The 12195-nt window shown below is 49.5% G+C and overlaps 1 protein-coding gene across 4 annotated transcripts; it reads right to left on the reverse strand.

The window, feature by feature from the left end:
- Positions 1-428: 428 nt before the first annotated feature.
- Positions 429-3966, reverse strand: AMER2 (APC membrane recruitment protein 2). 4 transcript variants are annotated; one of them, XM_025364494.1, is made up of 3 exons: positions 3428-3966; positions 2375-3234; positions 429-2008 (listed from the first exon to the last, which is right to left on the reverse strand). In XM_025364494.1, exons 2-3 carry the CDS (start codon positions 3132-3134, stop codon positions 1131-1133), a joined length of 1638 nt encoding a protein of 545 aa, XP_025220279.1. In that variant the 5' UTR covers positions 3135-3234; positions 3428-3966; the 3' UTR covers positions 429-1130. The 4 variants fall into 4 exon arrangements, with proteins under 4 accessions (XP_025220279.1, XP_025220276.1, XP_025220278.1 ...); XM_025364491.1 differs by having other exon boundaries at positions 429-3234; XM_025364493.1 differs by having other exon boundaries at positions 2375-3966.
- Between the last annotated feature and the right edge of the window lie 8229 nt (positions 3967-12195).

Raw genomic sequence — 12195 nt, forward strand, 5'->3', positions numbered from 1 at the left:
TGGGGTGAGAAACAGACTCTTACCCAAAACAAGGCAGAGCCATTCCTCTGGGACACCAGCACAATAGATTTGTTGTTGTTGCTGTTTTGAGAACCAGAGGACCCATATGAAACAAAACCAGAATCTCTTCCCATTACAATACATAACAGAACGTCAAGGGTTTGGGGACCCTCATCACGTCTAGCTGTAAGACCGGATTTTATATTCTAGATTATTGACGATTACAAAATGTTAACAGCTGGATAAACTGTAAAATATGCATTATCTTCACATGAGAAGGTTTCAGCTTATAAATGCTTAAATACTGTATCTATTGGCATTTAGTAAAATCTTTCCCTGATCCTGATTTCTGCACTGGGTGGGGGAAGAAACAAACAAAAGCAAAAGCCTGCTCTCCTGAGCCTTTTATATCTCCCCAAACAAATTACTGAAATCAACCAAACCAAAACTCGCCTTTATTTTCCTAGTGTTAGATACTTGTCAATTTGCATATCTAGCAACTGAAGTAGGGAAGTTTTCTGCCAATCAATGGTCCCCTCTGCTCATCAGGTAAATACCTGGCTCTTTCAGCTTTGGAGGTGTTTTCCACACAGTGATACAGCAAAGGTTCTTTCTTTTTTTTCCTTTTTCTTTTTTTTTTTTTTTCCTGGAAAGGAAAGAGGAAAGAAGGGAAGGAAGGAAATCTGTCTTGGAAGAGGAGATCTCCTCTGGTTCTTCAGTGGTTCCTTCAGGCCTCCGGACACTGGCTCATCCCAATATCCAGGCATGACTCTTATTTAGGTTTGGCTAAGTCCTGTTTTCTGCAAAGGCAAGTAAAGGTGACTTCCAAGTGTTCACTATATTAAAGAAAAAAAGAAGAAAAACTTAAAGGTAAAAAAGAAAAAAGTGCTTGAAAATAACTCTCAGGGACTTATCTTGAGAGGAGAATCCCAAGTGTAGCATCCCTCTTTCTGGTGTTATCCTGTCCCTGCTCAGGGCACAGAGACCTCCTCGGTCCATGCTCTGGAGCAGGCGGGGACGGGTGGTGTCCTAAAAGACTTTCTTTAGGAAAAGCAAAACTAACTGCAGTGGTTTCCAGGGAAAAGTTGTATTCCTTGACATGTGGCCCATCCACTTTGGCCTGGAAGACCTCACAACTTTTTGGCACTGTCGTGGCAGGCCGTTGCCCTGATGGTGGTCCCAGCCAAGCCCCGGTTGCTGACTCTGCGGACCAGCACTTTGGAAACCGGGATTTTTGTTCTGGGCATCTCACTCCTGGAGGGTTGCTGGTGCACCACGGGATGGCTAGATGGAAGGTTGGTCAGGTGCTTGATGCTAATAGGGATCTTAGAGTCCTTCAACAAGCTGCCTGGGGTTCGCAGTGGACAAGTGATGGTGCCTGGAGATACGGGCTTTAACCGGGACAGGCAGGACGTCTCCTCGTTGTCCTTCCCTCCAGGAAGGGTTGCTGGACTTCCGTCCGGGTCAGCATAGAGATCGTAGAGCGCGTCCCCGCTGTAGCTATCCCGGGGGATGGCCGCCTTCTTCCCGCTGCTGGCGCTGTCTTCCTCTGGGCCTGGCGTGGTGGAGTCCCAGTAGCCCTCGTCGCTGTTGGGGACGCCTTCCTGCTGCTCCTTCTCCGGGTGCTTGGGCTCCTCCTTCGGATGGGGCTCGATGGGAATCCGGTTGAGCCTCCTGCGCTTGACGGAGGACGCGTCCTTGGCCGCTTCCACACACCTGGTGTCTTTGGGGGTTTCGGGCGCCACCTTGGTTTCCAGCGCAGCTGCCACCTTGGCCGCGCCCTCCTGGGGCCCGGGTCCCTGCTCCTCGGTCTGGGACAGCATGTCCCAGAACTCCTGCAGGTAGGTGTCGTCCACCTCGTCCGGGCTGGCCATCTCTTCCCCGCCTCCCTGGTAGGCCACCACGCCGGGGTTCTTTTTAGAGAGAGGCGGCTTGCCTGGCCCGGGGGCATGCTTGTCACAGCTGGCACCTGCCTCTTCCTCTGGGTCTGCAATAATATCTCCACAGCCTGTAAGAGAGTCAAAGCTTTTCAGTGAAGTCACGTCAGAAAACATCAAACAAATACGATCTGCCGACGGGTCTGAGGGTGGATCGACAGAGGCAGGGTCCGGGGCGGCGGGTGCCCGGCCGCTGCCGCCTTCGGAGTCGACAAGGGGGACCGTCTTGACCGGAACGGCCCCCGTCCTGGACGCGTCCTCGGCCGTGCGGACCTCCCCGGGCCCCGGCTCGGGGGGTCCCCGGGGCTTCTCGGCGCGCCGATGCCCCGCGGCGTCCTCTCCCCGGGCGCCGGGGTCGGGGCCCTCGGCCTCTCGGCAGCTCCGCGCTGGGGCGCGGTCGGCGGGGGCGGGCACCTCCTCTCCCCCTGCGGGCTCACCTGCTGGGTCTGGCGGGGCGTCCTGGCCGGGCTCCTCCGGCTCGCGCGCGGCTCTGGGCGTCTCCTCCTTGACGCACTCCAGGCTGGCGGTGAGCGAGCCGGGCAGGATCAGGCCGCCCCCGGCCGCGCGCCCCTCCGCGGCCTCCGCCTTGGCCCGCTTGTCTTTCCGGTGCCAGCGCATGCCGCTGAACAGCCCCCGCAGCCCCCGCTTTTGTTTGCCGCCGGCCTTGCTCGCGTCCGCGGGGTCCCCCTTGCCGTTTTCCGAGCGCCCGTTCTTCTTCAGCAGCGAGAAGAAGCTGTGCGACTTGGCCACCGAGCTGGGGGCGAGGGAGCCCCCGCCGGGCCCCGCGGCTCTGGGGGGCCCCGGGTTCGGCCGCCCCCCGCCGCCCCCGCCGCGCGGCTCCTCCTTCCTGCCGCTCTCCAGCACCAGCACCTCGGCCAGTCCGTCGTGGGTCCTGCTCCTCACCAGCCCCGTCGGACCCGAGCTCTTCCCGTCCCCTTTGTTTTTGACCCCAAAAATGCTGGGCATGGTGCCACCCGATTTCCTCTTCTTGAATAATTTGAAGGCAGCTTTATTAATCTTCCCCGACGGCGGCTCGGCGGCCGGCGTCTCGGCGGCACAGTCACAATGCAAGTCCATGTCTGCCGCGAGGGTCCCGGCCCCGGCCTCCGCCTTCCTCCTGCAGACCCCCGCGGACGCGCCAGCTCCGCCGCGCTCGCTGACAGCCCCGCCGCCGCCGCGGCTCCGGCTCGTCTCCATGGAAACCGCGCGGGCTGAGCCGCTGTCGTCAGCAGTGGGCTCGCGCCAGGCCACTGTCACCCGTGTTCCACATCAACCTGAGCCGCGCTCGCCGCCGCCGCTGCAAAAGAAACACACATAAAAGACCATCTTCCCTCCCGCAAGGGCTTATGTAATCCCCTAACCCACTTCCATCCGACTTGGCGCGGCGCTGCATGGCGTTTGTGGGGCACGAGCAGGCGACACAGCCGCGAGCTGATTGCAGACATTCGAGTCGTAATGATGGAATTCAGATTCCCTCAACTCTCACCCACCTTCCGAATCCTTCTCCAGACTCGCTCTTCGCGGGAGCGCAACCGTGGATCACGCAATGCCTCTGAAAACGACAGCGCAATTCAACCCAGCACAAAATGCTTGCTTTTCTTATCCTCTCTCTCCTGGACTCCATGCATCTTCATGCCTTTCCCAAGCCCTGCATGTCTGTCCTTAGCACTAGTGCACCAAGCGCAGCAGGCAGGAAGCACGTCTGCCTACATCCATGTCTTGTCCAGAGCTAAGCACACGCTAGGTCCATGCTGTGTGGCTGTCGTTATGGTTATGGTTCTTGTGACAAAAGTACACGGCACCACTCAGTCAGTGGATCAGCAACCCGGCAATGCGCACACAACAGCTCCCCGGGGTGGAGTTTGCCTGCACCTTTGGGACAACCATGAGTCTTATCCCAGACTCCAGCCACCATGGGATGAAGTCACAGACGCCGGGGCCCAGCCCACATCTGATAACAATAGACAAGCTGACCGAGAACACAGGCTGGGCATCTCAGACCCACTCCACAGGTGGGCCTTCGGGTCTGGGTTCTGCCCTCTCCTTTCCCACTCAGCGGGACGCTGGCATTATTCCTGTCACTGCTGTACCACTCCCCTCCCCCATCCCACCAGGGCTGACTTGTAGCCCCCTTCCCCAATAGACAGAGCAGAAAAAGCTTGGCAGGGGTCCCTGTGTGTCCAGGCGTCTCTGCAGACATTCCTACCGGCCTGGTCCAGGGAGAGGGAAAACCTTTTTTCTGGAAACAGCCCAGTCTAGGGGTCTCCTCTGTGTTCTGATTTAAAAAGTGACTGGTAATATTCTCATCGTGACAGCTGATTTCATAATCCCAGATGAGTGCTCCTTAGCAAAAAGAAGAAATTTGGAGAGGCATATACATATATTAATATAATGTATACAATAATATGTATATTATATATGTATATATTATATTATATATGTATATATGTATATACATATTATATGTATATGTTATATATGTATATATGTATGTATATATAATGTATATTATATTATTATATACATTATATTAATATAATATATATTATATATAATAATATAAGCATATACATATATTAATACAACATATATTAATATAATATTAATAATTAATTAATATAATTCATATATTTTATTTTATAAATAAAATTATTTTATATTATTTATTATTAATATAATTCATATATTTATAATTAATATAATTAATTATTAATATAACATATATTAATATAAGCATATACATGTATTGATATATTACATAATTAATATAACTATATTAATATAGTATATATAGTATGTTATTTAATCATTTGATTATTTATTAGATATAGTTTAAGAATATATGTAATAATTACATATGTATACAAATACCAGTCTCTTCCCCACTCGTTTTTTATGTGCTGTTTGCATTATGCCAAGAAATCCCAATCCCCATCCACGTAAGTTGGCGTTTTATTAATGACGTATGTTGGCCATTGCAGCTTCTGTTGTTATGAGATACAGCTGGTTTACATTTAGACCTTGGAGTTATTAGTTGTATTATTTCCTTTTTTGTTTATTTTTATCAAGAACACTGTTTTGTAAAACAAAGAAATCAATGAGTTCAGGTTCACAAGAGGTTGTTACTTCCGGACTCTAATCCCATCAACTCTCTCTCACTATTAATGAGCGTCTCTCCTGGGACAGGAAGTTCAGGAAGTAAGGTGAGACCAGAAAGAGGCTTTCCCGGACTCTAACTGACCGCTTGACATCATGAATCAGACTCCTCAGTGCTTCCTGGGGAGACCGGGTGTAAGGAACTGTAAAGAGAAACCCATTCGTTATGTCTTTACAACCTTTTGAGAACAATAGAAAGTCTCAATTTTACACACACACACACACACACACACCCCATACAGTTGCTTAGATTTGTGAGTTACTATGTAGCTCTGTCAGTTTGGAAGAGTTTGTGACTGGGATCAAGGAAAAGTAAGTCGCCTATTAAAAAATCTCCCTTTCTCCACTGGGAGAAAGTGGTCTGTTTATTCACCCATCAGGGCAGGTCAAATGTGACTCTAATTTACATGAGAATCTTTGGGCCTCCTGGGAGAAATCTGATAGAGGACTTTGGGATGGGTATCATTCCTTTGGGACATCAACACTCAAACAAAGAGAAAGAGACAAAGCTGTCTTCAGCCTGGGGAAGTTGCCCTCACCATGAGTTCCTGGCCCTGAGACAGGAGAAAGCAGGGACCTCTGGAACCATCTGAAGACACTGGGCATGGGAGCTGTAGAGTCTGCAGTGTGAGTGAGGACCCTCCAGCATCCTCCTACCCAACATCCTTGTTACAGGGATAGTGGGAAAAAGCAGGGTGAGGCCAGCTGAAAGGAACTCACCCCAAGAGCCAGAGAGGTAAGGAGAGAGTCTGCAGGGGAGAGAGATGAGGCGCAGAATGGTCCGATGGTTTGACGGTTAGAGCCAGGTCATGAACCATCATAAAGACTGAGCCATACCTTATATTAAACTTCACAGTCAAGGGTGGAGAAAGCAAAATGGTGATTTATTTTTTTCCCTGAAAGACAGACCATGACAGTGAAGATAATTTTACCATAAACACTCCCATTTTTTGTTTACGGTTTCTTCTTTCATTCTCTTTTCCCCCATCCTGCTCCAGCTTGGGAGTGAACAGAAAATTAGAGTAGAAAGGAATAGCGTACAGGGCCGAGGGGAAACATTTCGGGGAAAAGCCATTCCAAAACATTAAGACGCGTCACAAATGCAAACAGCAAGTGGATTTTGCTGGAAGACATGTGTGGGCTTTTCTTTGTTGGCACCAGGAAGTATTTGTCATTTTGTTGAGGCTTTTTTTTTTTTTTTTTTTTTGCTAGGTGGTGAGGTTCTCTGGAGGATGGTGCTCAAAACAAGGGAACAAAATGAAGAGAAACACAGGAAGGATCATTTAAGAACTTAACATCATCATCATCATGATCATCATCATCATCATCATTTCCTTTTTTAGGGTGCCTTCAAAGCACTCCAGCCCTTTGCCCAAAGCTTACTGGGTGGAATTCTTTTTCTTTCTTTCTTTTCTTTCTTCTTTTCTTTTCCTTCCTTCCTTCCTTCCTTTTTCTTTCTTTTCTTCTTTCTTTCTTTTCTTTCTTTCTTTCTCTTTCTTTCTTTCTTTCTTTCTTTCTTTCTTTCTTTCTTTCTTTCTTTCTCTCTCTCTTTCTTTCTTTTTCTTTCTCTCTGTCTCCCTTCCCTTCCCCTCTCCTCCCTTCCCCTCCCCTCTCCTCCCTTTCCCTCCCCTCTCCTTTCCTTCCCTTCCCTTGCCTCTTTCTTTTCCTTCTTTCTTTCTTTTTTTTTTTCCCCCAGAGTCTTGCTGTGTCACCCAGACTGGAGTGCAGTGGCGTGATCTCAGGGCTCACTGCAGCCTCCGCCTGCCAGGCTCAAGCTGTTCTCCTGCTTCTGCTTCCCCTGTAGCTGGGATCACAGGTGTGCACCAAAAAACCCAGTTAATTTTTTTTGTACTTTTTTATTTTTAATTTTATTTTAGTAGAGACAGGGTTTCACCATGTTTGCCAGGCTGGTCTCAAATTCCTGACCTCAAGTGATCTGCCCGCCTCGGCCTCCCGAAGTGCTGGGATTACAAGCATGAGCCACCATGCCCAGCACTGGGTGGAATTTTCTATCCTAAGTGAGCCGCCGAGGAGCTCCCCTTTGAGCCGCTGTGTGGCTGCTGCTAAGGGACTTCTCATGTGTCTCAGCGTTTCTGCTTAAGGAGGCTGCTAGCTTTACCTTAAACTTGCTGTGGGTCTTTAGAGGGATAATGTTTCATCACTATGGTTTGGAAACAATACCTGGATTGAGACCACCTCCCGTCTGCAGACCGCTTGGCCAGCTCCCGACCTCACCCCAGGCTGAAATGTCTGCCTCCCTGCTCATGTCCATTCCCACATGGGATTAGCCTCCAAGCTGGACTTGAGAAGCTGTGCTGCCAGTGAGAACCCCTAAATGTCCAACCCAAGTTCCTCTTTATGAGATGAACAGAAAAAAGCTCAGAGCCACTAGTCTTAAAGTTCCCTGCTGTCCACTCTCTTCCTGTATCTGAGGCCTGTCCTTGCCCTCCATGGGCCTCATGGAAGCTGAGACCACAGTGTGAAATGCACAGGCGCCAGGAGAGAAATATGTGGATGCTCCTTGCAGAAAGCCTGGCCCTAGGTGCAATGCTGCTGGCATGTTCCCGTGCCCCCCTTGCCTGGGAAGATGAGGCTCGAGGCTAGGACGAGCAGCATGAGGGAGGGCTACAGGTCTGAGACCAGGCCCCGAGTTAAATTGAAGTTCTTGTGTTTTCTTTAGCATATTTTGATTCCTGATTTCCCCAAACATCAGCTTTCACTGTGAGTTAATAGCTGTTCTGGATATATGCTTATTAAAAGGATAAATTTACTTCTAATTAGTAATATGCGAGCGAAAAGCCCGCTGCAACTCATAATTTTCCACATTAACCCTGGTGCACAGTCAAGGCTGCTAGGGGAAAAAGCCCATCCCAGGAGGAGCCACAACCCCACGTAGCCTCCAGAGTAAAGGAGCAGCTCAAAGGGGAGGAGTTCCGGGTTCATGGGACATTACCTCTGCCCACCTCCCATGGGTGTGTACCTGGATTCTAGGCAAGGGAAGTGCCACAGAAGACCAAATAAAAGCAAAATGAGCTTTTGCCTGTAGTGCTGGTAGTCACCAAGGGGACACTGGCCATGCGGCAGCTGACAGCACTGGTATTTGGGCAGTTTCCACGTCTACCCCCGGGCTTCTAGTTGTTTAATCTTTGGCGTCCATTAGCTTCGAGACACATTTTTCCAATCTCTGCCTCAGTCTGAGGCAGAGATGTTATGTTCCTTTCTGCGTGCCTGTCTGTGTCTCTTCTCCTCTTCTTAGAGTGACACTAGTCACATTGATTAAAGGCCCACGCTACTCCAGTATGACCTCATCTTAACTTACACCTTGGTTACATTTGCAAAGACCCCATTTCCAAATAAGGTCACATGCACAGAGACCTGGGGTTAGGACTGCAGCAGATCTTTTGGAAGACACAGTTCAACCCGCCACAAACATGGTCAGCAATGGTGACAATCCGCCTCTCCTTCAGTCCTTCAACGCAGCCACCAGGACCCTTGGCACAGACAAGACTATCCTTGGGCTCAGTCATCAGTGGGTTCAAACTGGGCATGAGCTTCTTCAGCAGGTGTAGGCCTTCAGCAGAGTTTGGGGTCACTGATGGCACTTCTGGGGTTGCCAGCAGTATGGGACAGCACCACTGCCAACCAGAGGAAGCAAGAAGGGAAACAGTGTTGACCAAGAAGGGTAGATCTTGGCGTATACCTGTGAGACCCTGGGGTCTCTCAGAATTTTCTAGGAGGAACCTAAGACAGGTATCAAAGTTCCCATGTAGTGGGAAGGGTAGAACAAGAGGACCACTGTCGCTCTCCCTGTTCTCTATTCCCTGCGTAGAAGCCAGAATGGCCTGAGAAACATGTCACGCCATAACTGCTCCTCCCAATAATTCCCTTTTCTCTGGCTCTGCCATTTAGCTAGAGTTACTCTTAGAAAACATTGTATCTCAGATGGCATAGAGGGTGGGATTTCTTCAGCTGTTGGCACTAAGGTAGGTACAGTGCAGCCAAAAACAGGGCAGAATGAGGTCAGATAGCAGAGGGTGCACGGACAGGATGCCAGGGCTTTGGGCATGGATAGATGCCCTGTTAGAGAGCAGCCAAAGAAGCAGTGGGAATCATCTCACCCCAGCAGGGATGCAAACCGGAACCAGAGCCCAAGATGAGGGCCCTCTGTTGTTAATGAAGAGGCCAGGCTCAGAGATTCAAGACTGGGAAGCTGCAGGGAGGCTGCAGAAATGATCTGGCCCACAGCGGGACACCGATAGGAAGCCCACGCCCCTGACCCTTGGGTGTACTTGTGCTCATCTTACAAAAACTCTACTCTGCATCTGCTTCTTGAAACAAAGCTGGCCTCACACTCAGGCCTTGGTCCAGCCCACCCAGCATGTACACACAGTATGAACCACCCTGTGTAGCTAAGGTAGGCCTTCTGCCCGGGTTTTTCATTGCTCCCAGTCTCCAGCCATATGAGCAAGCTGCTTTCTGTCACGGCATCCCCACATCACAACCCCGCAACTCCTCTGAATCATGGCCCCCTTTCCCAGCTACTTCCACTTCTATCAAAAAGACATGGGAAAGTTCTCTTGCTTTCTCCTGCCACTCCAGGTCTGCCCCTGCCCCTTGTCTTAAGATCCCCTCCACTGGCCCTGCCATGGCAGCAGTGAGGACATACATGAGCGTTTCAGACAGTAGCAGGGTCCTCTCTACTCTCAGGTCCCTAAGCTCATGAGGGGAGGGGTGTCTTATCCCCACTCATTAGGAGCTAACCTGGGTGGAGGGTGCAGGGAGCAGAGCCCCTTCCTAAAGACCCTCAGCAGGCTCTTGCATTCTTTCTGTGGAGCAGTTTCACGGTACACAGGTATCAATCCCAGGGGAGGACTCTAAACACTTCACCAATAACCACGCACCAGTAGCAATCCTCTTGCACAAGTGCAGTGAGACAGAGCACTCACTCAGCAAGTGAAGTGAAGCAGTCCTCCAAGGCTCAGTAGCTCTGCCCAGGCCCCATGGAGTCCCATCTGCATGTGCCCTGTGTTGCGCCACAGCTGAGGGACCCTGATAGCACACTCTGAGTTAGGTTTTATGCCAGGGGACCCATGGATCGCTGGGATAAAGTATTGCAGGACATCCTGTTCTAGGGGTGATGGGAACAGAGCCCAGGCTATCCCAGCCAGTTCCTCCTTATCTCAGGATGTTGCATTCCCAGCACATTCTACAGTTATTCTGAGAACTACAGGCAAGTAATGGGGGAAGAGCTGGTTATCCGAGGCCCTCTGGGGACTTGTCCTGCACTTTCCTCCTCTGCAACTCTTTTCTTCCATTTCCTAAAGTCTTGGGATCTTAACTCATCTAGACAACAGACAAAATCACATTCAGAGCAATTACATATTTGTTTAAACTTACCGCTTAGGTCAAGATCTCAGCTCCTGAAGTTCAAATGACCGTAGCTTTGGCAAACAAAAAAACCTTTTTTCCCCTAAAGATATCATGGACTTCAAACACATATTTTGAACTCTGAAAGCTGAGTCTTACCATTTGCTTTGCCTACCTGTTCCAGCTTAATTGCCCAGCCCTACCCCAACCCTAACCTCCTGCAAACAATACACAAACATACTTGCTTTCACAGTCTATGCTCCAACAATTTTGAGCATGTTTCCTGAATACGTCATTGTCCTCTTGCTTTTCTAAACACTGCAGCTATCATCTGAGATGCTGTTACCCACTGTGTGCAACTAATGAATTCCTATCTATTTCCCATGTAATGGCTGGGACCCCAGATCCTCTGTTTCTGTCAGAGGCCCAGCATATTCCCATGATACATCACAAAAATGCTCAGGCCAATTTCTATACAGTGTCAATCATCATGGTGCCCCAGGGCTGACTTCCCATAAGTTGACTGACTTTTACCGAAAGAGATTTATGATGAGAGTGAGAAGTATAGTTCTTCTCCTCTGTGACAGGCACATCAGCCAACCAGCAGAGCTGCACTTGAGTGGCTCAACCATCTCAGTCAGAGGTGGATGACTCCTCTTCCTGGGCCATGACCTCCTTTTCCCCTTTGAGTCACATAGCAGGGTGGGTTACTTCCCTTGATAGTCAAATATGTTATTTAAGATTGTGCTAGTTTGTGTAGCAAAATAGATTCCAAAATAAAACAGGTCAACTCAATAGAGGTCTATTCTTACTCACTGTTTTAGTCCATTTGGACGTCCATAACAAAATACCATGGATGGAGTGGCTTATAAAGAATAGAAATGTATTTCTCACTGTTCAGGAGGCTGAAAAGTCAAAGGTCAAGGGCACCAGCAGATTAGCTATCTGGTGAAGGCTTGCTTTATGGTTCACAGATGGTACGTTCTACCTGTGTGTTCACATAGTAGAAGGGGGAATGAGCTGCCTTGGCCCTATTTTATAAAAGCACTAATCCCATTCATGAAGGCACCACCCTCGTGACTTAATCCTCTCCCCAAAAATCTCACCTCCTGATACCATCACCTGGGAGGTTAGGATTTCAACATGAATTTGGGGAGGGCACAAACATTCAGATCATAGCACTCATCTCTAAGTCAAGTATTGAAACCAGAAGGGTTAGTCTCTTCCATGCGATCATTCAGGGTCCCAGGCTTCACTTCTCTGTGTCCCCCCACTGTGGGGTTGTTGCTCTCTGCATTTAGCTGGTGGAAGGAGAAAGAGATCCTGGAAGAAGCACATCCATTTCTAAGAAGCTTGACTGCGGCATGAAACAAATCACTTCCTCTCACTTCTGTTGGTGACATCCAGTCACATGGCCACATCTGGCTACGAGAGAGTGGGAAATATGGTCTAACCACGTGCCTGGCCACAGTCCTATTACTACAGAAGGAGAGAACAGATTAGAGCAGGCAGCTGGCAGAATGTGCTACAAATCAACCTACTCAGTAGCTGTGCTGGGGAAAGGAAGCATTCCGTCTCCCCCGTGGGTTCACTTTTCCTCCACGCTTCCCCCTCCCACAAGACAGTGCATTCCCTCTCACACCTCCCTGTACCAATCTCTATCGCCTGCTCCCAGCTCTCTTCATACCCTTCAGCCTTCCCTTAGGGGAATGTATTTTTTGGTTCAAGCAAACAC

The sequence above is a fragment of the Theropithecus gelada genome, chromosome 17 (assembly GCF_003255815.1).
Source record: "Theropithecus gelada isolate Dixy chromosome 17, Tgel_1.0, whole genome shotgun sequence".
In the NCBI taxonomy this organism is placed as follows: Eukaryota; Metazoa; Chordata; class Mammalia; order Primates; family Cercopithecidae; genus Theropithecus; species Theropithecus gelada.